The sequence below is a fragment of the Platalea leucorodia genome (genome assembly GCF_965183815.1).
Source record: "Platalea leucorodia genome assembly, chromosome: 15".
Lineage (NCBI taxonomy): Eukaryota > Metazoa > Chordata > Aves > Pelecaniformes > Threskiornithidae > Platalea > Platalea leucorodia.
Genome location: NC_138837.1, coordinates 10588435 through 10615007, shown reverse-complemented (window position 1 = coordinate 10615007; position 26573 = coordinate 10588435). Strand labels below are relative to the sequence as shown.

At 44.2% G+C, this 26573-nt stretch overlaps 1 protein-coding gene across 1 annotated transcript in view; it reads left to right on the top strand.

Moving 5' to 3' along the window:
- CACNA1B (calcium voltage-gated channel subunit alpha1 B) overlaps positions 1-26573 on the top strand; it is a gene marked incomplete at both ends in the record, with an annotated part of 300136 nt that overhangs the window by 162171 nt on the left and 111392 nt on the right. The window contains 7 exons of the mRNA XM_082327143.1: positions 645-719; positions 2685-2774; positions 6677-6886; positions 15567-15679; positions 19066-19178; positions 23254-23385; positions 24323-24395. Of these exons, the coding sequence (XP_082183269.1) occupies positions 645-719; positions 2685-2774; positions 6677-6886; positions 15567-15679; positions 19066-19178; positions 23254-23385; positions 24323-24395 (806 nt within the window). The remainder of the gene's footprint in view (positions 1-644; positions 720-2684; positions 2775-6676; positions 6887-15566; positions 15680-19065; positions 19179-23253; positions 23386-24322; positions 24396-26573) is intronic.

The following is a 26573-nucleotide window of genomic DNA, read 5'->3' as shown; positions in this document are numbered from 1 at the left end:
GAGGAACATGCACCTGCATGCACTTGGCATAAGTTGGGCTAAAGAGTCCCTTTTCCTGTATCAGATCTTTTTGAGGTTGCAGGTGGACGATGAGCAGTTATGTGACAGACCACACGGGGATGGGGATCTACCCTTGGGGTCAGTCAGTCCCTACGCTGCCTGTGGGACCGCAGCGTGACGGGGACACCCGTCAGCCTCTGCCGAGCATGGCTGGCTGTGTCTACGCGCAGGTTGTGGCGGGGGTAGGCTGCAGAGTGGATGCTAGAAAAGAAATACATTGACTGAGAGAAGGCAGGGCTCTAAACTGAGGTTTCCAAATGGATTTGACAAAAAGACTAAGACCCCTGTTACGTGTAAGCAGTAAGACATAACAGGGTGTGGTGATCCTATCTTCCGACGTGTGACCCTAGTGTTGCAGGACGGCTGGAGGTACTGAGCTTCGGACACAGGTGCAGCAACGCTATGGGGACTGCTCTTCCTGTGCCTCCAGACCGATGAGCTCTTAGGATGCAACAGCCAGTCAAAGTTCAGTTAAAGATTCTTCCCTCTCCCTTTTCTGACCATCTTTCGTCCTCCCATGTCTCCTCCTTTCCCCTCCCCTCCCTTTCCCTCCTCTTTTTTTTTCTCCTCCCATTCACTGTCAGGGAGGGCCGCCTCGGAAGGGCCGATTCAACAAGGCACGGCACCGGCAGAGACTAGCAGCGGCAGCAGCTACAACAGTGAGTGGATTGCAAATCACCAGGGGCTTAGGCGGCACAGCGGGGCAGTGCTTCTCCCCCGCAGCCCAACGTGCCCAGGTCACCGGCGATGCTTCCCAGGTGGTTTTACACCTTGCTCCGAGCCATGCGGCTCCTTCGGGCAACAGGCGCCCAGCTGCTAGCCCACCTTGGCCAACCTGGTGACCTGTGCTCGGGGAGGACTCGGGGATGGAAGAGCTGGGGCTGAAGAAGGTCAGGGCTGAGGTGTGCTTGGCAAATCTTCGTGTGTGTGTGCGGGTGCGTGAGTGTGCGTGAGTGTGCATGCACTGGGGAAGTTTGTCCAGCACGTGGGTGCAGACAGGGCTGTTAGTCTCGAGCTGAAATGAGTGTCTGGAAGAGTAGTCTGAAAGGTTGAGTGGTGTAAGCAAACTAGAGGTGGGTGCAGGCCATGGAGTAAAGATCCAGGTATACTAAGGCTCCCTCTATATTAGTAAGCTAAAGGAGCCCAGCAATGTTCCCAGCCTTGAAGCCAGCTGGTATGGAGCAGCCCACATCTACACTGGTAAATTGTCTTAGTCTCCAAAACAGGGGGACGTTGCATCCAAGGTGCCTGTAGAGATGGCACGACCTAATTGCTAAACACATACAGGAGTTTTTGGGGGGAGAAGATAAAGAAGAAGGTGCTCAATTCATGCCAGGGAGTGTTGTAAAACTATTCCCAGAGCTGATTACATTCCAGTGCTGGGGATGGCCCTGGACATTGTACTGGGACAGATGCAGCCTGAAGGACTCAAAAGCTGGTATTGCTGGGACTGAGGATTCAGCCTATTGCTGAGTGGGGAAGAAAAGAGCAAAAGCGGTTATTTGCAAAAAATTGTATCCAGACCACAGGTTCAGAGCGTCCTCTCCTCTTTGAGCCTCTCTGAACCTGGGTGATGTTCTGGGTGTTTCCTTGAAGTGACAAAAGCACTACACTTGCCTTAGCTGCGGAGGAAGAAGCGCATCCATTTCTCTGTCAAGGCAGAAAAATTTGTGTAGGGTGAGGGGATCCTCTCGTACGAAGCTACCCCCGGGGTAGTCGCTGCAGAGTGAGTGGGTTTGCTGTGTGTGCCTACTGAACAGTATGTATCACCACACCGTGGGGTGTCTTACTGCTGATAGCAAATGGTGCTTAGTTACTGTATGTCTTGAAGCTGTTACAAAACTGTATCAACCTATTTTTTTCTGCTAGTTCTCAAGGTTTTGCAGGTAGGTGGTCATGGGACCAGTGTCCATGCTGTTCCTGCATTACCCCTCATGCACTGGGTGAACAGTGCAGACCTCTCTGAGCCTTAGGGTGCAGTTCTCTTTCCCTGTCGAGTAAAACGGTGTAGCGATGTTTGCCCTCCCCACAAAAGATGCTGTTGGATAAAGTGTGTTTTCAAAGAGTTATGACATCCCCAGAGGGAAGGAATCGTACAGTGGGTGCTATTAAGAGTATGTTCACTGATTTGTGGCAGTTGCTTTCAACCTAGCATTTCTGCTGCTTAAGGCATTGCTCTGTGGTAAACTGTATCCGAGCACCGTAAATGCTAACTTCTTAATGGTGCATACTGTAAACAACATTAATGTTTTTAATGGATAGAAGCACTCATCTCATAACCCACTGGGGCTCAGAAAGATTCAGCCTTTCTGCTGTGCTAAGAGGTCCAGCAGTTGCAGTGAGTCCCCCACCCTCCTGCATCTGCTGGGGTGAAGTGTAAGTGTGCAGACCTGTGCCTGGCAAACCTTCAAGATCTAGAAGGTTAAATAGATAAACGAGCCTGGCATTGAAGCATGCAGAGGCCCTGCAAGGCTGTAGGTTGTCTGATTTGCTCCAGCTTACCCTTGTGTGAGAGCTTTAAGCTGGCATTGGGAAGTAAATGCTGGCCCTGGAGAGTGAAGGGAGGGGGAGAGAGAATCCGCTATGAATGCTCACGGGGCTTTTTCTCTTTAATTTGCACACAGTGTTGAAAAGAGCTGCAATAAAGAAGAGCAAAAATGACCTGATTCATGCTGAAGAAGGTGAGGACCATTTCACAGACATTTGCTCCGTTGGTGAGTACTGGCTTCGCATTCCCCGAGCTTTAGATCTCCACCTAAATGAGTTCATGTCATGCGTCCTCTGAGCGGCTCCTTTACTCCAGAAGCTGCAGTTTCAAGAAGGAGAATGCTTCACCACTGCTCCTGCAGCAGCACTCAACTTTCCAAAGCAAATGGCTTTGTGGCTTCACCCTCTCCCCCACGCTGCCCTGCTCAGCTATTGCATGCTGCACCCTTTAAAAGAGCCCTGCTGAAACGCTTGGAGAATCCGTGCTGTGTTGGCCACGCTGTGATTCTGCTTGGAACACGCTCATTCCTGCTAATGAAACCCAAATATGTCAAATGATACTGTTAAGCCTCATCTGTTGAAGGGAGGAGAGGAAGCGGACACTTGGTCACATCTGCCACTAACGCACAGCGTGTGGTTTTGCGGCCTTTGCCATGTGAATGGTTCCTGGGAAATGCTGGGCAGCGGCCCCAGTTCTCTCATTCTTGCCTTAGAAGATGATCTTAAAGCAATTCTCTACATTTTTAAAGCCGGATATGGAGATACACGCCCGTGTGCATGCAATTACCCACATACCTCCAATGCAGAGTGGCATCCTGCATTATGTAGCATTGATGGTGTGAATTTGGTGTCCAGCTCTGGAGAATAAGACACCGTCAGGCTACAGAGGTACTGCTTGTTCTGCAGTCACCAGAGAGCTAGTTCCCTCCTGAGACATTGCCAGGTGGAGAGGCAGGAGGCAGGTCCGGGGTTTGCAAGGGGAGGCAGGCTCTGAGCACACAGCAGCCCCGTCTACGGGGAGCTCTTTGGACATCAGCAGAAAGACCTTTCGGTCACGGGCTTTTACTTACTGTCTAGGGAGACATCTTCCTGAGTGCTTTGGAGTTAGCTATTTTGCTTATTCCTGTCCCTGTTGTTTGAGCCTGTATTTTGTTTTGCTGCTGAAGCAGCAGATGTTCTCATTATCTTCCAAAGAAATGTCTTGGCACCTCAGCTACCACAAAGCAGCAAATCCTGGATGCATAAGAGTAGCAGCACAAATAGTACATTTGAGAGTACATGTCCATATATGCTTGCAAGCATGAGTGCCTCAAATGCTCTTTGGAAATTTGGCATTAACATTTTAAGAGATTACAGCTGCTGCTGGATTTTCCCCCCCCACCACCTTTAAATGAAGACCTGGTTGCAGGAAATGAATGTTGCTCAGCATGTTACTGACACCATCACCCACTGTTGAACTGCCACAATCCCCCAGGCTGAGCAGGCTGCAGATTTTGTGGCTAAACTGCTGACACTTCTATGAGAGATTTTTTTGCTGAAAGAGGGCAAAAATGCAGCAACCGTGTGCATTTTTGGTTTGTTTTATTCTGGGCAGCTCGGATCCCTGCATGGATAACAAGGAATGGTCATTTTTGGAACATTTGTTCATGGTCGCAATAATTATGAGATCTTTGCATTCACATCCAAGTCCCTCCAGGCTCTGGGCACCCATGCCACGCAAACAGATCTTTGAATTCAGCATTTCAGGTGGCAACGGATGACGGAGCATCTGGACTCATGGATAATCTGATGCAGAGCTGGGAACTGTCTCGGGAGCATATGGCAGGGAAAATAACAGCAGTGCTTTCCACCTTCTGCGAGTGGTTCACCCACTTGGGAAAAGTGGGTTTTATTTTGATTTGTGGAACAAGGCAAAAAAGAAGAAATGGGTAAAGCACATACTTCTGCAGGCTCCTGAAAAGGCTGAAACTCTGCATAACATAAACAATCAGATCATATGGGCAATTATGCATAAAGAATATGTTTTTGAGAAAAGGTTTTTTTGGATGGTTTCCTATAATGTCTTGCTGATGGGAGCATAAGGACTGTGGAAGAACTAACAACATAATTACCGAGTGCAACGTGAAGATACAGACCAGAGTGGTAGAGACTTTGACAGGTCTCTTGCTGGCCATTGACTGAGTATGTTGCACTTTAATTCAAACACAAGTACCTCAATGAGCCTTATAATTGCATTATAAAGCTCTATAGTGGTAAACACTTCCCAGTGTGTTCTCTGGAGTTGTTCATAACATTTATTCTATTCTTTCCTCCCAACTCTCAGCCTTTCTTTCTGCACTAAGAAGTGTGCAGCAATAGATGCTTCTAGCTTCCCACCCTCCACGCTGTACCAGACACAGGACACTGTCTTGATTGCCAGACAGAGAAGTCTGGAGAAGTGGATGTTTTCTACATTTCGATCAGTTTAAATACCGCTGCTTTTCTTTTCTGGAAGATCAGTAGAGCCAGTAGAGAGGGGACGAAAGGGCAGCAGACTATTCCCATGCAAATCCGAGAGTATAGACTGGCTTGAATATCTGAGAGGTCTTAACCTGCTAAACAGTATTACGACATGGTGCAGCCTGTATCTTAACCTGTAGTTCATTTTGTTGTCTTAAAGCAAGAGATGAGCACTATGATTTTTTTTTTTTTTTTTTTTTTTTTAAACTGCCAAAGGGAGGATTATCAAATGAACAGAACCAGCACACTGAGCTTTTCCACAAGGAGTTTGTTCAAAGCCTGGCCAGGGCCAGCTCTGCATTTGGCATGTTGGTAGATGGCCAGAAATGTGAAATGAAGCAGAGCGCTTGCTTTCTATTGAGGAGATGGTGCAGCACGCTTTTGTGTAGCTGTGAGGCTTGGAGAACCCATTGCTGTCACATCTGGATGCTTCATCCTTTCTATGGGTGCTGTGTTTGATGTTATTGCAGGATGAAACAGGGTGAGATTCCCACCCCTTCCAAGTGTTGAAATGTAAGCGAGCACACTCAAAAAATTGGCTGTCGCAGCCAGAACACTTTGTTCATGTAACTCAGCCATCTCCAACGACAGCCACTGCAAGTCACCTGCTCTCACAGTCCTTGGTCCAAGACAGGACGGTGCGTGTCCTGGTCAGCCCTACCCGCTGGGAGGCTCCATCCCATGACGGGGAAGGGCAATAGCATATTACCTTGCCACAAACCATCTTGAAACAAGGTTCACTAGCAATTTCTGAGGGGTACCAGCACAGCGTGAAACAGGCAGTGGACAGCCTGCGGCAATCATGATTTGCCCTGCTTGCAACAGTGTCTGCGGCTGTTGCAGAGGAACTCCAACGGATGCATGTGTTTATTACTACTGTGTGCTGATTTCTCCTGCCTCAGCAGTGGCCGGAGATTGCCTTTTCATCATTCGTTTGAACAGTGCCTGCTACCACAGGGGGAGAGCTTACATTTAGAAATCATTTCTTCCATCAGCTTCCTATTGTTAAAACATTTGACTCTTTTCCAGGGTTTCAGACCAGAGTTGAAATGTAGCTGATATAGGCAGAATTGATACAAATGAGTAGCTGCACCCAAAATATAATGCATGGAGGCAGACTGAGCCCTCTGCTGTAGAAATACATGAAGTCGGAGAGTAAAATAAGGAGACTTCACTCAGTTCAGTAGTAACGGCTGGGTCTTACCCTGGTCCTTGGAGCAGGGGGAAATAGGGACCAGCTTTCCTGTTGCCAGCAACCCAGCTCCAAGAGAATGTGCTCCACACCGCGGGCAGAAATACCACTGTGCCTGGTACTTTCTGTTCCTCCAGTCAACCGGGGACCCAAAAGTTATGAGTTAAACTGGGACAATCAAGATTACTTCAAAGGGTTGGAAGCCCAGTTTCTTTAGATGGTGGAGCTGGGCATTTGTTCATAAAGTTTTAAAATCCTAGCCTTCATCCCTCATGATGTCATTGCAAGCGAGATGCCCTTGCTCAGCCCCTAGTCAATGTGCCCAGCTTTCTGCTCAGCTGTGTTTCTGGTGCTTGGCAGAGGGTCTGTGTGCCCAGGAACGTCCTCCAGCCTTTTGCCTGCCAGGATGTGGTGTGGTGACTCTTCTTTCTGTCCCAGGGTCTCCTTTTGCCCGTGCCAGTTTGAAGAGTGGGAAGAACGAGAGCTCGTCCTACTTCAGGAGGAAAGAGAAGATGTTCCGGTTCTTCATTCGGCGCATGGTGAAGGCTCAGAGCTTCTACTGGATCGTCCTCTGCGTGGTCGCCCTCAACACACTCTGCGTCGCGATGGTGCACTACGACCAGCCGGAGAAGCTCACCACTGCGCTGTGTGAGTACCAGGGACTCCACCTTTCCTCTAACAAGGTCTTGCATTTTTGATCACTCTGAGCACTGCTGCCACATCCCAATGAGGTCTAGTTTTTGGCTTCCTATGCCTCCCTCAGAGGAGGGTCAGAAATGCATTAATGAGCGGTTCTAGTAACTCAAGAGTAATTGAGTTATACAATTCAGAAAAGAATCCACCACGACATGATAATGGTTTGAGACGGGAATGTTATCTGAAACTTCAGATTCAACCGCATTTAAATCTTGTAACATGGCAGGAGGATTTGTTCTGTAGCAGGCTTTATGAAAGGACAGGGAATGGCTCTGCACTTGGGTAAAGGCAGGTTTCTCTGTGTAATCAGCATCTGCCCAAAGAACTGCAGAATTCATGCCACTTTGCAGCTGATCTGCATCCATGGGTGATTTCTGTTGTGGACATACTTAAAGCTCTGCCAGCTCTGATGTCCCTGGGATAGCAGCACGTGCAATGGCCAGTGCTACCTGGGAGCTAAAAATGTCTATCTGTGCTTGTAGAATCATACACTAATTCACTACAGTTGTAGCAATTATTGTCATATTCTTTAAAAGGTTGCAACTTTACAGAAAGTATTTTTTGATAATCATGCCTTCCTTACTAATGGTGTGTGATTAGATGGGATAGGTGTCATAATGCCCTTTTGTGAAAATATGTGCAATAATGATAGAAATAATACCATACAGAAGATTATGCTATATTTGTGTAAAAGCTTTTATTTTTAGCTTGGTTCCTGTGGTCACCTATCAGTTTAGGCTTCAGATAGTCTATAAGTGCTTTTGAAGTAAGATTGTGTGGTGTTGTGTTTTTTTTTTTTTTTTTTTTTTTTTTAAATTGCATATTGTTTTGTCCTGTGATGAATAATAAACGGAGGGAGCTTTCTGCAGTCAGAGCCTTTACACATCACAGTGTTACACTGAGGTTGCAGACTAGCTCATGAAGCCTGTTTTAAAAAAATGTGGAAGGTGAGGAACAGAGCCGTTTTGTTTATTTTAATGAAGGTTGTAGGCTATGACTCCTAGAGCTGGAAAACTTGTAGAAATTGGTAAGGCAAGAATACGGTGATGCTGAAAGTGGGACACTGCAAGTTTTTCCTTCTGAAGGGAAGGGATGGAGTGTTTGTTTCTGGAAGACTGATCCATTCCATTGCCACTTCTGACTCTATAAAACGATCAGGAACAAATCTTTTGTTCAGCACTTGATATTCAGATGTGGCTAGTTCAGAATTTGTTAAGTAAAACTTCTGAAGCAAGTGAACAGGAGATTAGGAAAAAAACCCCAAATATTTCAAACAGTCTAACTTAATAATTTTGGCTTAGATCATTAAAGATACTTATCTACCTAATTTTCCTTGATTTCTGTATAAATTAGATACTTAAATATTTCTAGCCCCACATAGTCAGGTTTTACCTTATTATAAGGAAGGAACCTTTTGAAGTTGTGTTTGTTTTTTTTTTTTTTAATAAACCTAAAAATTTAAGAATACTAGCTGCTTTGACTTCAAAAAGCCTCCCTATTAATGTTTGCTGAAATATTTAATATCACCAGGTAACTGGAGCTATAATGAGAGATGCATAAGAAGGACAGAAACTTCTTTCAAATCTCTTCCCCCTCCCTCCAAGATTTAGACCGAAAAGAGAGACAGACTACACAGAGAAGTCAGTCTTGCTTATTCATTTCCTAAATTTAACAGAGGAAATAATAAGCTGGATTGGCAGAGAAATTAGAAGTTTGAAGTTTAGGATTTCCTCTTGAATTAGCACTGAATGTCTAGAAAAAAACCTAAGTCTTTCAACTCAAAAAGGCGGCTTCAGATTTACAAACTCGGTTTTGGGAACACCTTATGCAGTAACTTTTCTAAGAGAACATGAAAATATCTGTGAGCTAGCAACTTCTGCTTAATGTTCATATGAGAGCTGGAAGGGATGTTTCTGTTGATTAGAATTAAAGGTACAGTTCCAGGTGGTAAACGTATCTGGGACAGAGGTCACAAATTAGGCTCCCAACCTATGTCAGCTGAAGACAAAAAAAATAGGGAAGGTTGAAACTGTGTTGTGACTAGGATCAGGGATTGGAGTGGATCCTTCTTTCAGGAGCTCTGCATGTGTCCGTAGCACCCAGTATTGTGAATTAGTTTCAGAAACACTTGAGTAGCATACTTTAATTTCTTGGTGCTTGGGCACTACCTAGCTAAGAATGACTGATCCCATTGTCTTATTTTTAATATATATAGTCTGAAAAACACCAAAGAACCATGTGTTCTTCGGAGTTAAATCCTCAGCATCGTCCCAGCCATATGTGCTTTCCTGTGTCTCGTCCGCCCTTTATATGTCTTTGCATCACTGTGCTGCCTTTACTTGTAAGACTTGAGTGTCCTTCGTCAATAAGGAAACACCTGGACAGGAGTTTCACAAATCAATCCCTTAGGTTCATTAAAAGAAATACTAATGGCTACAGACAAATACTGCTAGAAACAACACTGTAATTGGTGAGGGGCAACACAGAGGTGGGTCACAGACAAAACCAGAATATCTTTGGAATCATAGGTTTTGTGGATGTTCTTGTATAGGTATAAGCATTGGGTCTTTAAATGGAGTGGTACAAGATGAGCCACCATGACATAGAGGATAAAAGCCAGAGATGCAGAATGAATGGTCGTCATGGAAATTCGAAGATACTCTAGAAAATTTTCTCTTGGTTCCCTCCCCCCAAAGACAGTTTTCTCCAAGACAAGGAGCAGAGGTGCCAGGGTTTGTTCTGTGGAAGATTGTCTCTGGTCTGTCTTATGGCATAGTGTAATGGAAACTCTGGGAAGAAACCTATTTTAACATAATTTTAGAACAAAGAGCTCCTGAAAATTGTCCACTGAAAAGGCTTACAAGTTCAACCTCTTAAATTACAAGAGTCCTGTACTTCCAAACCCTCCCAGCTTTTCAGGATGACGAGCTGTAGTGTTGTATTCATGCCTGCCTTTGCATTGGTAATGACCTAAAGGTTTCTGCCTGCTTTCCTGGGGGATGGTGTAGTTTTCATAGCATAATCTTTCCTACTAATCTGAAATTTAATATTGAATGCAGGGAATATTTTACACCTTAAGGTACGTGGGACTTTGCGTGGACAAACTGGTTGTTTTGTTACTGCAATCGTGGTAAGACTGGACTCTGCACCTCTCACTCCTGCATGCACTAACCCACAGCCAGCCTGATTAACCCTGCAGCAAACACGTTTGCGAACAAGCCCAGCTGTGGTTTAGCCCTTGAGGAGTGCTCCTTGAAAGCCCTGTTCTGCCCAAGACTTGTGCACAAATCCATTAGATATAGGCAGAACAAGATATCAAAGCCAGGGGATTTTAAACAGCTCCTGGAAATACTTGGCAAAATCCTTTAACTGTAAGAGTGACAAAGTTTAAAAATGGCTTTAAAGTTAATCCATGATGAGTGAACTTCACTAGAGAGGAGCAGAACTTGGCTAGTCTGATGCAGAGCAAGAGAGAAGTAGCCAATTCTAATTATGTTGTTTCATGGAAGGTGCCTAGAAATGAACTGATGAGGAGTTTTGTGAACTGTAGCATCAGGAGAGGAGTGTGGTAAAGTCTGAGACGATCCGCTAAACCCTGAAATTCTATCCAGGCACCTCTAATTCAATTATACCTGTCCCTCTGGGGAGAAGTTTAATTACATTACAAATTAATTTTACTTAAAGAATGGTTGGTAAAAGCCTACGGGTCTGCATTGATTTATTTTTCCCTTGGTCTTTTCTTTTAACTTTTCTGCTGTTGAATTGTTCTGATTAGCTTTCTCTGCTTGATATTCCATATTGCTGTAACTGCTTTGAAAAAGGAACTGTAGGAGCTTTAGAAAGGGGCTTGGGATTTCTTTAGTCTTATTGAAAGAGATGATGAGAAATTCTTTGACATCTTGGGGTATGGTAAAGAACAAGATGTACTTTATGCCCCTGTAATTATCCCCAAATTAGATCGGAGATTTTCTTTCTCTGCATGGAAAGGACTCCAGTGCCACATTGCAACAGGAGTTTTCTCGTACTGCACAGGGACACATGGCATGTTCTGCTCACCAAAGCATGGACCTTCATTAATAAGTTGCAGTTCCCTATAAAAGTATATATTTCATGCAACCACCCATGATTGTCATCTGTTTGTGATAGTTTCCACTATTGCTGGTATTCTTGGAGAAAAGATACTTCTGTAGATTACAGGTCTGTAATCTAGCCTAAAAAAGCATCACTGAGATCTAGTAGCAGCAAAGATGCATCGTCAACTGTGAGGGCAACAAACCAACAAAAACCATAATATGGGCACACAGTGGAGGTGCAGTGTCAAGAGCTTTTCAGTCAGGACTGTACCTTTTAAAAATATATGCTGTAGCTTGAGCAGAAGTTGCAAGCCTGATGTGGAAACAGGTGAATGCGTTTCTGTGCCCTGTGCTGTGCAGGAGGCTGGCAGAGGTGGTAGTGGTGGTGGTCTCCTCTTTCTCTGGCTAAAGCTGTGGAAGAAGGCTGGAACCAGAGCTCTCTGGCCTCCCTGGGGCAGGCTTTAGGAATCATGGTGAGAAGGTTTTAGGGTTGGATCGGTAAGCCTTCACTTGGGAGCCCTCTCATCAGGCTTCCCTTCCCCTGTGGCTGCCCTTCACGAAGCAGCTCTCTCCATGTTTCTCCAGCCAGCACTACAGTGATCCTTAACTTGCTCTTAAATTTATACCTGTCTAAAAACAAGATCCAGAATGTCTCCTTTCTGATAAAAACAATATTTGAAAACAGTATTTTAGCCATTATGGCCTGAGAACATCCTCCCTGTCTGCTGTGCGATGCTGAACCATGTGTTTGGTGCAATTAGGCCTTTTTTTGATGATGTTTTGTTTGTCTTTGAAGTAGATAGCCAGCTCCCTCTGGATATAAATATGCAGCATTTGCAATTGCAAGGAAAAGGCTTTCTGAAGCGAGCATATTTATTTATGTCTGCTGAACAGTTCATGTCTGCTTTGTCAAAGAGGAGGAAGTTGTACTTTGCCAAGGTTCTCCTCCTGGTTGCTTTAATGTACAAGGAGGATGACCAGAGGAAACCAAAGCAACAGGCTCGGCACCTGCTCCTAATGACATTGGACTTGGAGACGGGGCAGAAATGGGATTAATCCATGGGTGATTGACAAAAAAGAGCCTCTAACTATCTAATTCAAATGTACGGGGCAAAAAGACGCTAGCGTGGTCTTTGCCAATAGCACAAATTTGAAATTAAATAGGAGTATTTGTATCAAACTTTTTTTCCTTAAATCACATTACAAAATGCTTCTGCTTAGGGCAGATTAAATTACATGTGGGGTCTGAATACCAGGAGGTCCAAACAATTAAATTGCATTTTCAATTATATGGGCAGGGCCATGTCAGAAGAAGTGTGTTTCTGATCGATCCACTGGAGAAGCTGATTCATTTTGAGTCAATTCTTTCTGCCCAAGGAATTCGCTATGTTCATATTTTCCTTGCCTCCTTCCCTTGTCCTCATAGGACTGTGGTCTGTAGCTCCTGCTATCTGCTGAAATATAGCTATGGCTGTCTGTTTTGAGCTCTGCTCTTGATGGAAGTCATCTGCTGTGAAAGACCCAGTTGGGTGGTTCTTTCAAGAGCAGCAGAAGGAGGTTTTCTTGGATGTTCTGAGTTTCTAACATTTCCTGTTGATTGTTTGTTTGTTTTTAACCAAATATTTCTTGATTCTGTTTTGTTTAGAGAGGGCATTTGCTAGCTTTTTTTTCTCCTATGATATTCTGGTTTTGCCTGTCTGTTTGCAGGATGTGTCAGTCCAATGACGGAACATTGCACTGGTTGATACCTGGTTTTTGTTCATGCTTCTGCTGGATGAGTGACTGAACATTAATCCTCGTTTCTTTCCTCTTTTTTCTTCTTTTGAAATGATAGTAATTGTCTTGGCAAAGTGTACTGAGATCTGTTAGTGAAAATTACAGTAAAACTCGCCTACCTAGTATTTTTGTTATTCTGTGAAAGAATATGGGGTGTACCTGAAATGTAACTCTTAAAGGTGAGCCTGGTGGATAGATAAGAGGATAAGAATCTCGCTACCAGAGTGAGGTATGAAGCAGGTGGAGGTTGTGCAATGCTTTCTGCAGGTCTGATCTGCAATGCCTCCCTACAATTTTGAGTTTTGTCTGCTAACTAAGCAAGGCCACCAGTTTCAAAGCATTGGTTTGATATCAGTCCTTGTGATAGGGAGACTTTACATTGAAGTCATTCCAATAAGTACCATCGGGCTTGCTGAGCTCTGCTGAGCATGAAACCGAAGATGGGAGTGGTAACTTCCCAGCAAGGGAGAGACTCGTCAGCAAAAACGCTGGTGCAAGCTTTCCCTCTGGGCTAATGATGGAAATAGGTGACAGCAGCAGCACAAATTCTGCCACACCCAGAGAAGATGCATCTGCTTTATGGGGGGAGTTTTGCCTTCTGTTTCTTGCCATTTCCAAAGTATGTTGGTTGCAGAATGGAAGTTCAGGATTTGGCCTGGAAGCTATTTTAAGCTTCTGATTTACGGGGCCAGCAAGTAATAATGAAGGATTTTAATATTCTTACTACTTCACAATTGCGATCTTTTTAATTATGTGCAAGGAAATTCAATACCACTGAACACATGTTTTTTTAAAAATTCTGTGTTTCTATATTATTGGACTTGTCAGCCATCTCATTTTACACCTGACATTGGTTCACCTGGTCCCTTTCTCGCACCCTTTGCACTCATACAGTCAGATGGATTGCCAGTGTAACTGTGGATAACTCCCTGCTGTGGGATCCCTTGTGTTGAAAACTGCTCACTGAGCTGTTGTGTCTGATATCAGAAAGAAGAGAAAAGTTGTAGCATGGTGCAGGTGTGAACATGCTTCTCCTAGCAAGTTCCAAGCTCAAAGGGAGATGGAGGTGTGCTGCTCCTTCATGTGACCATGGCTTCCCTTGAGCACTGAGATCCAGAAGATGGAGCCTACCTCTTGGTAGGAAAAAGGCTGAGAAGTCTGCAGACCTCATACTTTGTCATCTTATTCCTCACATGTAAGCACTTTGCCCTTGATAGTCTTCTTTAATGATACTGCTCCTATTTTCAAGGAGAGTAGGTTACATAGTATAATTAATACCCTCCTGGTATTTCCTCCCCTATTGCAAATGTTGGCAGAAGTGTCCTTGTAGAATCCTCACTGAAGTGTTAATAAAACCTTTCTCATCTAGTTAATGCTTCCTGGATTTCAGTTAACATTATGCCCATGATATTTCATGACTGTCTTTCATTTAAAATTTAAACCCCCTTTTTATTTTTTGATAATTGAAGCTGTATTTTTCAGGCAATTTCAAAAGACAAGCAGCAAGGCGAGATGGATCTGGGCCAACCGCACTCACTCAGTATGAATGTGCAAGGTAGTGAATGGAGTGAAAGCCATGCAGTTTGAAAGGACCCTCGTTCCCTTCTCTCTCTTTTCCCACAGTCGTTAGCTGAAGCCACAGATTGCAGGTGTACAAAGCACCTGGGATTCAAGATTATCTAGCTGAAATTTTCCTTGTTGCAACTTGTGTTCATTGCCCCTTGTCTGTCCATGTGCACCTTTGAGAAAGGTTTGGCACCATCTTGTCTTTATCATTCCTGGAATTGTAAAACTGAAATTACAGAAAATGACTTTCCTGTAGCATCTGCGCTGCTACAGCATCCGAGAACCTTCTGTAGTGAGCCAAGCAATGTGATTAATTTCCACCCTTTGAAGTTCGATTCTTTTCCTCGTCTTTTCTCTAGAGAGAGAGGTTTGCCTTATGCTATTTGGTTTGTTTGGGTAGTGTAGAGGTTTTTTGTCCTTTTTGTGTTTGTTTTTAACTTTCCATTCTTTCTGTTGCTCCTTGGCCTCCAGATCTAACTTAAAATGCCAAAGGCAGTGTTTTCTGTAGCTTCAAGTCCTAAAAATTTGATCTGGAAATTGAAGACTCCAGCTATGTTCTTTCTGCCCTTTGTTTCATCATAGGTGATAAATTTTCCCATCAAAAGCTTCACAGCTTATTTGCCTGTGATATGTGAAGCAGAAGGAAACAGAACTTGCTCTTCCATAATTATATGGTTATACAGGCATAATAAAAATAAATGTGGCTATGTGCTAACAGTAGACACAACACCTCTGAATATGAGCTCTCAGAGGCAGCAGTTCTGTTGGGTATGAAGGTATTTTTATCACGAGAGGATGTTACAGAAGCTTGCACCCCACTCCCAAAAGTGTCCATCTCGTGTAGGTACGAAAGTCCCAAACATACATTTGCAAAACATTATCTGTGCAATTAAATTAGACCTTTAGAAATATTAGATCCGGAGCTTTCTTTTGAAATTCCTTTACAAAGACGATGAGAATATTATTTAACGCTCGTACCAACCTTCCCACAGTACACATGAAACATTGCCTTCACTGTTCTTGAAGGCTGAATACAGCTCATGTGCATATAGAAATAATTATGTGAAACTGTCCTCAGGGTCTTGTTTGCCATTGCAAAGGGATTTTCTTCTGGCAGGAGGCAGCCTGTGTTATGAAAAATTACCATTGTTCTCCACATTAAGAGATCTGCCTACCAAGGTCTTGTGGACTAATTTAATCTCTTTGCCTGTTCCCAGATTTTGCAGAGTTTGTTTTTCTGGGTCTGTTCCTTACGGAGATGTCTTTGAAGATGTACGGACTGGGGCCAAGAAATTACTTCCACTCTTCATTCAACTGCTTTGACTTTGGGGTGAGTAGGCTTCTGCTGTGTGGATGAAGCATGTGGCTCTCCCGTTACTGAATGGGGTGGGGCATTTAAGTGTGAGCATGGGAATCCATGGGAAATGGTGCTGTAAGCGTGTCTTCTGCAGGGAGTAGTCATTGTATAAATTAGCTGCAGTGAAACACATTAAGCTTCCCCTAGTTATCATCCTTCTTGAATAAAATGTGACAGGTGGGGATTTCATTTCCTCAGTGAGCTACAGGGTGTTCGCAGCATCAGCACCAGTAAATGCTCTGATTACTGAGCGATTCTCTCTCCCATTTAAATGAGGTGATTGAAAGATGAAAACCCCACACATCTTATTGCTCATCTCCCCTATCATCCCTTTAATGGCCTTTACCTCAAGATACATAGGCAGCACTTTTCAGACATGAGTGCCCAGAAGTAGAAGTCTAAACACGCGATTAGGTGACAGAAAGGCAATAACTCACATCTTTTTATTGCAGAAGTACAGGCTCTCCACTTTGTGCTAAAACTATAGCTTTAAAGTGTGAATAGTGGGGTGAGTTTTGACTCCATCTAACAAAGAACGTTGCATGCAGATGTTAATTTAGTCATTAAAAGCTACTAGGCTGTAATCTGTCCTCACAGAAGTTAACTCAGCTTCTCTTATCTTTAGTGTGGGCTGAGCACTGCGTCCCAGAGCAGGAATCCGTCTGTAAGGTTTCTTTAACAAAGCAGATATGAAGCTTGTGATGCAGCCATAGGCAGGGGGAAAACATTGAGTTTGTTGTACCTGTCATCCAGCCCTTCTCTCCCAGATTTACTCTGTTGTTTCTAGTCTTTATCTGCCAAAATGCTGGGGGTGATTCTTCTCCCCCATGGGGCTAAAATCCCTGCTTCAGCACTGCTCCCACAAGGTAGGAGGAGGTATTTTTACCTTCAGTTAAGTGACTGCTCCTAAATCCAAGAGTACAGCTAAAGCCAACTTCTCCTTTTGGTAGTGTCAAAAGGAAAGCTCAGAGCTAAATAGACTTTGAGATTAAACCAGCCAGCCCAAGAATCACCTGTGTCCAACAGACTGAGGTGTTGCATCAGGCTGCACCAAGTGTGGGCTCTCCTCTCTGGGGTGTCCATCGCAGCCGTTGGTGGCTCAGAGCATTGAAATGCATTGTGCCGCTCTTTCTGGCTGCACAGCCCAAAGGATAATGCACAGACTCTAACTGTCCTGTGAGGAAACCAGAGCACAAATAACGCAGATAATGTAAGTTAACCGGATGTCTGCACATTCAGAGTTGGCGCCTAATCCGAGGGGCAGAGAGGCTCCCCTCAACTGAAGGCAGCCAACTCATGGAAAAGTTTAACTGTACTGGCAAGATGTCCTGCAAAGGCTGGAATGAAGAGTGTGCCCACACAATACAAGGGGGCTGACACCCAGCTTTCATTAAATTCAGGACATACCTAAAGACCCCAGCTTCTGTAGCCTGAGTCAAAGGCATTAGGCAGCCAAGCAATATTGCCTAGTTAGACTTTTAAGGGTATCATTGCCTTGTTTGCGGTGTCTAGTGACAGACACTAGATCGATGTCCTTCATCAATGGATTAAGTAGGCTCTGAACTGCAGCCAGCTTGCCCCTACGCTGGCTGCCAATTTCCCTGGATTCTTGTATCCAGGATGCTCCTTCCACAACAAGAAGAGCTTGTACCTGATAGTCACGGGCAGGTGATTTAGGAGCTTGCATTAAGCAAGAGATAAACTTACTGGGTGTCTCTGCCTTGTGTCATACTATGGTGAGTGCAGCACTGGCAATAAGCTTTGCCAAGTGCTTCCCAGCCAGTAAAGCTGTTGATCTGTTTTTAATTCTTCCTCCTTTAGAGAATCCACTGGGATCCTACTTCTAGCTATGTTTCTTCCTCCTCACGCACCTTCCAGCCCCCAGAATTAATTCAGCTACTTCACCCCCAGGGAATATCACACAGATCTGTAGTCAGTTTAGTTTGACAAACCATCAAGATGAAACCATTCAAATGCAAAAAGTGAAACAACAAATCAGAGCAACATCAATCTTGGGAGAAAGAGTCCAGGGGGGTCTCATGTGAAACAACTCTCAGGAGGCCATGTTGAGATGCCAGGAAAATTAATTATCAGTGTAACATGCGGAGGGTCTAAGGAAAGGTTTTTGCTGATTCATGAGGGATTCCCAAGAGTGATAGACTGTGGGAGAGAAATTTTAGTGCCTTCTTTTTGTGATGGGAGCAACTGGGTGAGCAACTGTTTTGTATCTCCCTTTCCCACTATATTTTCTTGAGCAGCTGCAAGCAATGTTGTGTTTTTCAAAAGACATCCAGGTTTCTGGTTATGAAAGGGGTTTCTGAGCTGCTGAGTCTCCCAGAACTGCTCAGGTATTCAGGCACAGCTCTGCTGGCCCTGACTTTCCATTAACACTCCCTTTCACAACACAAACAAGCCACTCACTGGGGCCGGTGATAATGTGTTTATGTTGTGCTTCACGCAATTGGGGACCATGGTCTATGGGAGGTCTGAAATGCTAGGTTAATGCGAGTAATAACAGTCATTGGCAGCAAAATGCCCATCTTCTCTTATTAACCGTGCAGTAACCTGTGTTGATATAATTACCCTTTCCAGTTGTGCTTAACCCATTACTATTTTGTCCTTTTTGTAATAAAGAATTGAAGAGAAGATTTCTTTATCACCTGAAGTTAATTCTCTGCCAACCTTAAAACAAAAAAACAGACAAATCAAAACTTTAAAAAAGACCTTGATTGGGGACAATTTTTTCAATGACTTAAGCTGAGGGCCTGGCAGATGATTGGATGTGCGTGCTAGAGGCTTTGCAGGATCTCTTAATAGTTGTTACTTTAAATGGTCTCCTAAAGACTCTCAGTTACCAGAAGTTTCTGGTAGATCTTGCCCAGAGCTAATGCTTTGCTGTTCTGCAGTGCTGTGGGTGAAGGCTTTTAGTGCTTCTGATGGGAAGGGGAGGATGAAGCAGTGTCCCCCTGCATCTCTGCAGGCTGGACCGACCGGCTGCACGGGCTGCGAAAATGAAGTGTTGGAATTTGTAGTTGAGCCAGTGTAGAGGAAAAAAAAACGTCCTTCAAAAAAGGTTATTTTAAGGTAGTTTGCTTGCTAGAGAAGAAAGAAACAAGTTCCTATCTGTGATTCCTTATGCATCTGTCCTGCTTCTAGGTATTGCCCTTTTTTAGATGGACTGCAGAAAGTTGGAACAAGGTTTTTTACTGCACTTGGCTAATTCATGATTTTGCTGAAGCCTTCATAAGAAAACCATCACGGCCCAAACTCTGATTCTTGTTCTCTCCTCAACCTCTCTAGCAGCACCACAAAGAACCAAGCAGAAGTTTTGCCTTATGTAAAATGGACTCTTCTTGCAGGTCATCGTGGGAAGTATATTTGAAGTTATTTGGGCTGCAGTGAAACCAGGTACCTCATTCGGTATCAGCGTATTGAGAGCTCTTCGACTGCTGAGGATTTTCAAAGTAACAAAGTAAGTCCAGCTCCCTTTCCGCTTACATGAGACTTTTAGTACCGTATGAAATCTGCGTCACCAGCCCCACAGCAAGTAGTAGTGCTTTCCACACTTGTAAAAAAACCTCAAACCAACCAAACAAAAAAACCCCCGAAACAACCCCCAAAACCCCCTCTACTAGCTGGCACACAGGTCTGTCCTACCATCCTGTGCCTGCACTGGCTCTAGTGGGTGGAGGATTGGAAGAAAACTGTAGATGCAGAATTGCCCTTCCCTTGGTGGGGCAACTGGGGTTTCTCGCAGTTTAAAGTTTAAGGAGTTCCTGAGCCAGGATTTCCATCTACAAAGACTTCTAACAGCCCTTTCCTCAGCCTCACGTACAGGTTTGTCCACCCGTGGGCAGAGGGCTCCACAGTATAGTGATGGGCTGCATGAGAGCATCCTTCTTTTCTTTGTTCTTAAGCTTGCTTAAAACAAAAATCTCATGACGTGATCCCTTATTTCTTGTGGTAAGAGAAGAAAGTTTCTTATTTACTTTCTAAGCCCCATCAACCGCCCACTGTCCTTTGCTGCTGATCTGGTGATGGTTCCTTAAGTATTTAGGAACTGGTAAACTGAGCTACCCTGGTTATTGCTGGGTGCTAAATCCTGGTGCCTGAACCACTGTGGTGACACAAATATGAAGTGTGTTGCTGCTGCCTGTGTCTGGTCTGGGAATGTCTGAGGTTTTCAGGCTTGAGCCTGTGAAGTTGAATTTTCACTAGAGTTGGGTTGCCACAGCTTTTCAGTTGTTTTCATGCTCATGCATTGCGTTAATGTGTGCTGGCATTAGCAAACAGCTACTGTGCAATTTATAAATCCATCTAGAGCAATTTCTGCAGGATTTCAAAATTGTAGTGTGGAAATTGATTACATATTTGGGTGCTCCTGCTGTTGTTTTCCACCCTCTTTATTTATTTTTTTTACACCATTTTACACCATTACCTGCTCAGATATCCTCTTTCCATCACTTTCTTAGTTGTTCTTGGCTTAAAGTAACAAAAGGAGGAATAGCACCTCCCTCCAAAAAAACCCAACCACCTAAAATAGATAAAGCATAGGTTGTCACACTCGAACAAAACAGTCATTTGAAGTAACCAAGTACTTTTGCAGCTATTCAAACACATGGATTTTGTTAGCTTTGTAAGGTTTGCTAATTTGTATCTGCTAATCATTCTGCAGATCCAAGATTTGTGTGTCGTTTGTTGTACTGTGGGAAAAAGGGGTTGGAAACATTAAGTTCTGTAAACGTCTCGCAGAAGAGGTGGGCACCTGCCCCCGAAATAGCTCTTAGTCTACCTTTGCACTAATCTTGTTTATGGAAAACTCGAGGTTTTGTAGCAAATTCATAGCAATTAATTTTCAGCAGTTAATTTTATCCAGAGCTACTGAGATTTAGTGTATCTGATTGCGTGTTGTACTTTTTAAAAATTCTGGACATTTTTCCAAGTTAAAATGATCTTTTTGTGAGTTTTGACTATTCAGGATGTTAGACAACATAATAAGGGGATGAAGCCTTAACAAAGCAAATCGTGGAGCAAGCTGAGTGCTCTCCCCGTTCTCAGGACAGTGAGTGAAATTCTCACCCCACTGATGCTGAAGTTCCCTTGACCTAGTTATGTGGATTTTTCACCTGATATGACATTGTGTTACCAGAAGCCAGGTCCCCCCCAGCTCACATGGGGGGATCTCAGCTGTGCCGGGCCACGTTATCACAGTGCCCGAGCTGCACAGCTCAGTCCTAGCATAACTCACGGAGAGCGACCAAAGTGATGGCACCAGGCACAGATTGCTGCCCACCTGCTCTCATTACAGTCTTCACTCTGAAAACATCCTGACCTTCCGTAATTTTCTTTTTTTCGGTTTTTCCATCTCTTTCATAGCAATTTTTCACTGAAGCTCTCTGCCCTGTTTTTTTTTTTTTTTGCCTCTGTATTTAATAGAAGCCATTTGCAGTCCACCTGCTTTGAATAATCGATGATATTAGACCTTCTGATTCATATGTCCCAAATCAGTGTGACTGCAGATGGCAGAGCGATGCGATAATTAAAAAGTTAAATTACAGCAGGCCTGAAAGGTGACAGCAGGATGCCCTACGAGGGGATGCGGCCTAAGAAGGGCTAAAATTCCACGAGGGGAAGGAGAAAACAGCTTCAGATGTTTCCCTCTTTGTCATGACAGAACAGAATGGGGACTCGCATCTGTAGAAATGCAACTCCTTATTACATTCTGGCACTATGTAGTCAGGTAGGGTTTGGTGCTGAGCTATTTCAGGACAAGACAGAACCTCCACATGTATTTTGTGTCCAGTTGTGTTAACTGTGAGGTGCAAACGCCTTGCTTGAGGCAAATTTTGCCTGAAGCCATTGTGCCAAGCAGGGAAGAGGCATGTGATTAGCAAAGCCTTCCTCCTTCTCCAAGGAGAGCAGCTCAGCCCCTTTTGCTTAGGGGCTAACCCTGAGTAGGTTTGGTTGCAGCTTTTTCAATTGAAGGTATTCTCCAGAGAGACCCGTTTCCCCTGAAACGTTGGTCACTGTATTATGGACATAACTTTTCTTGGAATGGGTGCAATGGGAGTGCAAGATCCTGCTTCTGCTGGGTTGGACATGCCTGTATCATCCTTAGCACAGTGAAATGTGGGGTGGTTCAGTCCTCCCAGCTACACCTGGGGGGGAAGGAAGAGGAGGAAAATGAAGACAAAGAGAAGAGAAAGGATGGTGCTTCTGCTCTTCTGACTCAAGCTCTGAGCTTCTGTCCCCATCAGGAGGTCAGACAAATCCATGGCCTTCCTTCTGCTGGATACCTGCAGCTGCACTGCAGGAAGGAGCTCAGTGCATGGGTCTGTCCCCAAAACTGCAGCTGGAGGACACACAGGGCAGGATGGTAGAGCTGCTGCTGCAGAGAGTGAGCTCTGGATGGCAGCTCCCAGCACCAGGCAGTGGAAACGAGAGGGGTCACTGGAGAAAAAGAGAGAAAAATTTCCCCCCATGGTGTCAGACCCAAAACTTTTAACAGAGGACATGTGACACGGCTCTAAATCTCTCGTTTCCTACTGCCTGCTCCAGTCCTGTTGTTCTGCATGCCTGTCTGTCCAAAAGGAAATTGTCAAAGAGCTCCTCTGCTTAATAGCTCTTTCTGCATTTTCTGATTCATTAGTTTTCCTCATATAAACGCTCCCTGCCTGTTCTCAGCAGGGCAATAAAGCCAGGAAAGAGAGCTGTTTCTGAGCACCCTCCCCGGCACGCTGTCACTTGATGTGCCTGCCTGCACCTGCGAGTGTGCCAGGAGCTGTCTCAGGGGACGGGGGAGATAAAAGCAAACTAACTTCAGTATCTGGCCAGATGTGACTTGGATGTGTCGGTCAGGATTTGGGCTGAGCCATTCCCTCTTGCCATGTTGGAGTTAATGTCCCAGATTTGTTTTCATCCTCCGAGGCAGTTGTTTGGTCCTGGATGCTTAAACTGTGTGGCTGAATCGCCCCACACTGAAGGCATCACTGTGCATGAATGTGTGTGTGTTAAACGTCTACAGAAGTGTTTCAACATGTGGGAATTGTGGATACTGGCATTTGGTAAGTTGGAAGGACACACTGCAAAGACGTCCTGGTAGAAATGAGCTGTTCATTCCTGATTTGTGTCTTACAAAGGGAGGGGTTCACCATCCCTGAGTTCGGTCTCACCTTGATGATATTGATACATCCCTGTTTTCGACACCCCTGCTGACTGCCATGCTGGATGAGAAGATGCAGAAAGGTCAAAATCTATACCAGGAAAGGGGTTACTGAGAAATTAAACCGAACACTGACTGCAGATAACTGCTCTGCACGGGTACACATGCACTGACGTGGCCATCTCTGCCCTTGAGATGCTACAAGAGGTTTTGCCCCTTAGTGAGCTGTATTTTCCAATCACAGAGGGGAGTTTAAAGATGTCGATATTCCCTGCCATTCCTTTCCTGTTTTTTTTTTTAACAAGAAAATAGATCGTATTAGTTCCTCACTGAAGGCTCTTCTCCTGCTAATGTTATCTTTTGGCTGCTCTGATCTCCAACGCAGGTACTGGAATTCCCTGAGGAATCTGGTGGTCTCCTTGCTGAACTCCATGAAGTCCATCATCAGTTTGCTCTTCCTGCTGTTCCTGTTCATTGTGGTGTTTGCTTTGCTGGGGATGCAGCTCTTTGGAGGACAGTAAGTCTACTTAATCATTGTCCTTTCAGGGGGAACCTGAAAGCAATACCCAAGGAGGAGAGGGGCCACAGGGCTCAAAATATTCACGTCGTGGGTGCAGATATCAGTCTTTCTGGGCTTCTGAGTTGTGATCTCTGGTTTATAGGAGAGTAATTCCTGTTCTGGTGTTTTTCCCAGGGCTGAATTCTTTCTAGTTACTATAATTCACAGCTCTGATGTCATTCCGTAGTCCCCATGTACACCCAGACCTCTGAAGGAGGACTGAGGGAGGCAGCACTTTTTCTACTGTAAGGGGAAAGCAAATTCTTCCCCTGACAGCCAGAGCAACAGTTTTGTGTTTTGGTTTTTTTGTTTGTTTTGTTGGGTTTTTTTGTTTGTTTTGTTTTTTTTTTTTTTTTTTTTACTTGGAATATTTTTCTGCTGGAAAACATAGTTTTGTTGAATCTAATTTTTGCACTAAGAAATGCCAGTTGTGGTGAAAAGAACTCTCACAATACCACCATTCAAGCTTCAGTATAATTTTTGAAATGAAATAACTTTTTTTTTTTAATCAACCACTATTTTATCTTAAAAAAATTAAAATTAAATGACCTACTAAGAGGGCAATTTCAATTTTTACTTTTATACTTGAGAACCACAACTTCTTGGAATGGTTTCTTCCACAAAAAGCATTTGAGATTTTGAGTGTTCATTTTAATTGTGGATGAAAATGAATTTCAAAGTATTGGAATTTTCCTCCGGAATAAAATTAAATTTCTTCTAGTAGTTCTGTTAAACCTTTTCTCAGAGATGCCGTGTTCCCCGCTGTGGTTGCCTGGGGTGTTATTGCCAGGTGGAACAAATGTTGCTCTCTGACTTGGGTTACAGGGTATCATGAGACTGCAGGAGAGTTGCTTGTCCCTTACTGCTCTCGTTTTTATTTCTTATTTCTCTCTAGATTCAATTTTCAAGATGAAACACCAACAACGAATTTCGATACCTTCCCTGCCGCCATCCTCACAGTATTCCAGGTAAAGCTGTTCCGTGTCCTGAGTGAGCATTAGAAAATAAATTCCTGGGCATCTTTTCCTGCTTATGGGGAGCAAAGAGGTCCCCAAAAATCGGTGGAATTTAGGAAAGGAGAAGTCCTTCCTTCTCATGTATTTTTTGACACTGACCCATCAACGCATCATTAAAAATCAATGCTATGGAATTGAGGAAAACTAGAACAAAATATTTTTTGCTAGGAAAAAAATATTGATAAAATAGACATTTCTGTGCTGAGCTCAAAGTCTGTGCGTGCCCAGGCTCTCTTCTTCTGAGGCCCCTGCCTGGGGTTGCACGCTGCAGTGGCGGCACTTGCATGGGCCCCACTGCATAAACGGTCCTGTCAGAACTCCTAGGCAGCCAGTGTGTGTGGTTGACCTGTTTCACTTTCTCCTCTGGTTGCCATAATTTAATGAGGAGAGAGGCCTGAGTTAGCTCCAGGCAGTAAGGAAATAATGTAGCATTTTGCACCATAATAACTGAAGATAAGATAATGCTGGATAAGAATTACAATCAATGGGGGAGCACAGAAAGAGGCATCAGCCTTGGGCAAGTTTGTGCTGTGGCAGGAAGAAGTCACAGTTCTGGCAGATATAATGCTCAGATTTAAGAGCCTAATTTTGCAGCTGTTCTCTGCATGCCTTTTTAAAACAGTTATTTCAGGTGTTTCAGTAGAGAGCCGGGGATGCTGCTCCATGTGCAGGCAAAACTCACAGGTCTGTGGAAGACCACCCGGCATTTATAGCGTTGTCCTACACAAATTGTTGATGTAGGCTTGAGCTGAGCCTTGACCCCAGATCCAACTAGATCTCAGCAAGACTTGGATTATGTATTTCAGTGTCCTGTCCCAAAAAGGAAAAAAAAAGTTTGAGTTGATGACAATTTTTTGAGTAAAACAGAGTCTAAAAAAAATGTGTCCTGTGACCTCTGCATAAGCAGCTTCATATGGGTATTGCTTCTCTCCAGATGTGAAGCAGGTTCAGTAGTACTTACCTCGCAGGATATTGCAAATCATGGTAGATTAATATTTGCATAGTATTTTAGTACTCATCAAAGAGAGGGCTTACAGAAACGTAAAGGTATTGCCACAGAGCCAGAACTGAACCTGAGTCAGGCTCCAGATATGAGCATCTGGAAATCTTGATGTTATTTTGCTTTGGGACTATAGCTCTCTCTCGAGAATACTTAGCTGAAATATTTCCTTTCTATTCCTGAGATAAATACCCCTGTAATATAGTGGCTGTGGGATGAAGGAAAACACCGTTGGGTTTATGACATTTGTGTAGAATGTCAGAGCTACGAATTAAAACCAGCAAAACCCATCAGCGCTGAATTAACTCAGTGCAGCCTTGCAGAGGCATTTTGATAACCTCTGCTCCCAGTCCATCTCCCCTCCTCCTCTGAATTTCAAATATTGTGTCAACATTACTTCAATAGGGGCTTTGGATCCTTTTCTAACCTCATCTCACATGAACTCAGCCAAGCCAGCAGGCTTGTTTGGTTGCTGCTCTGATGCACAGAGTAGCATCGTTCAGTGGATGCATTCAATGTGTTGAACAAATATAATAAAGCCAGATACACCCTGTTTGTCCCTAACCCCTTTGGAGTTTCTTTATTTAAGAAGCAGTCTTAAACAAAGTCTTCTGCAGCCTGCCTTAGCCCATTTTATTTCAGCAGACCTGGCTGGGTCATGGTCTGCTGTCCTGCGACTCCCAGGACATATTTCATCTGCCTGGCAGCTTGGCTGAACTTGGCATTGGGTGCAACTGAGCCCCGCTGTCCCTAAATTCCCTTTGAAGAGCATCACCTGTATTTTCTCCAGCTCCTGGGCTCCCAAGAAAGTCTTTGTGAGCTGAATGCCAAGCTGCATATATATACAAAATACAAACACAAGCTATATATATATTCATATATATCTATATACACATGAAAAATCTTCCTATTCCAGCAATCATTGAGCTGGAAGCATTTACAACATCCATAAGTGCAGAGACTCTATAAAGCCGAAAGACCTCCGTTAACCGTACGTGCTCTGCTCCCTGAGAGCTGCTATGTAAATAATTACACACTGCCGGTGGCTAAGAAGCCGAGCACCGGTGACCGCGGGAGGAGATGAGGAGTCGCAGTGGCAGGATGGGACTGAACCTCAGCTCTGCTGATGG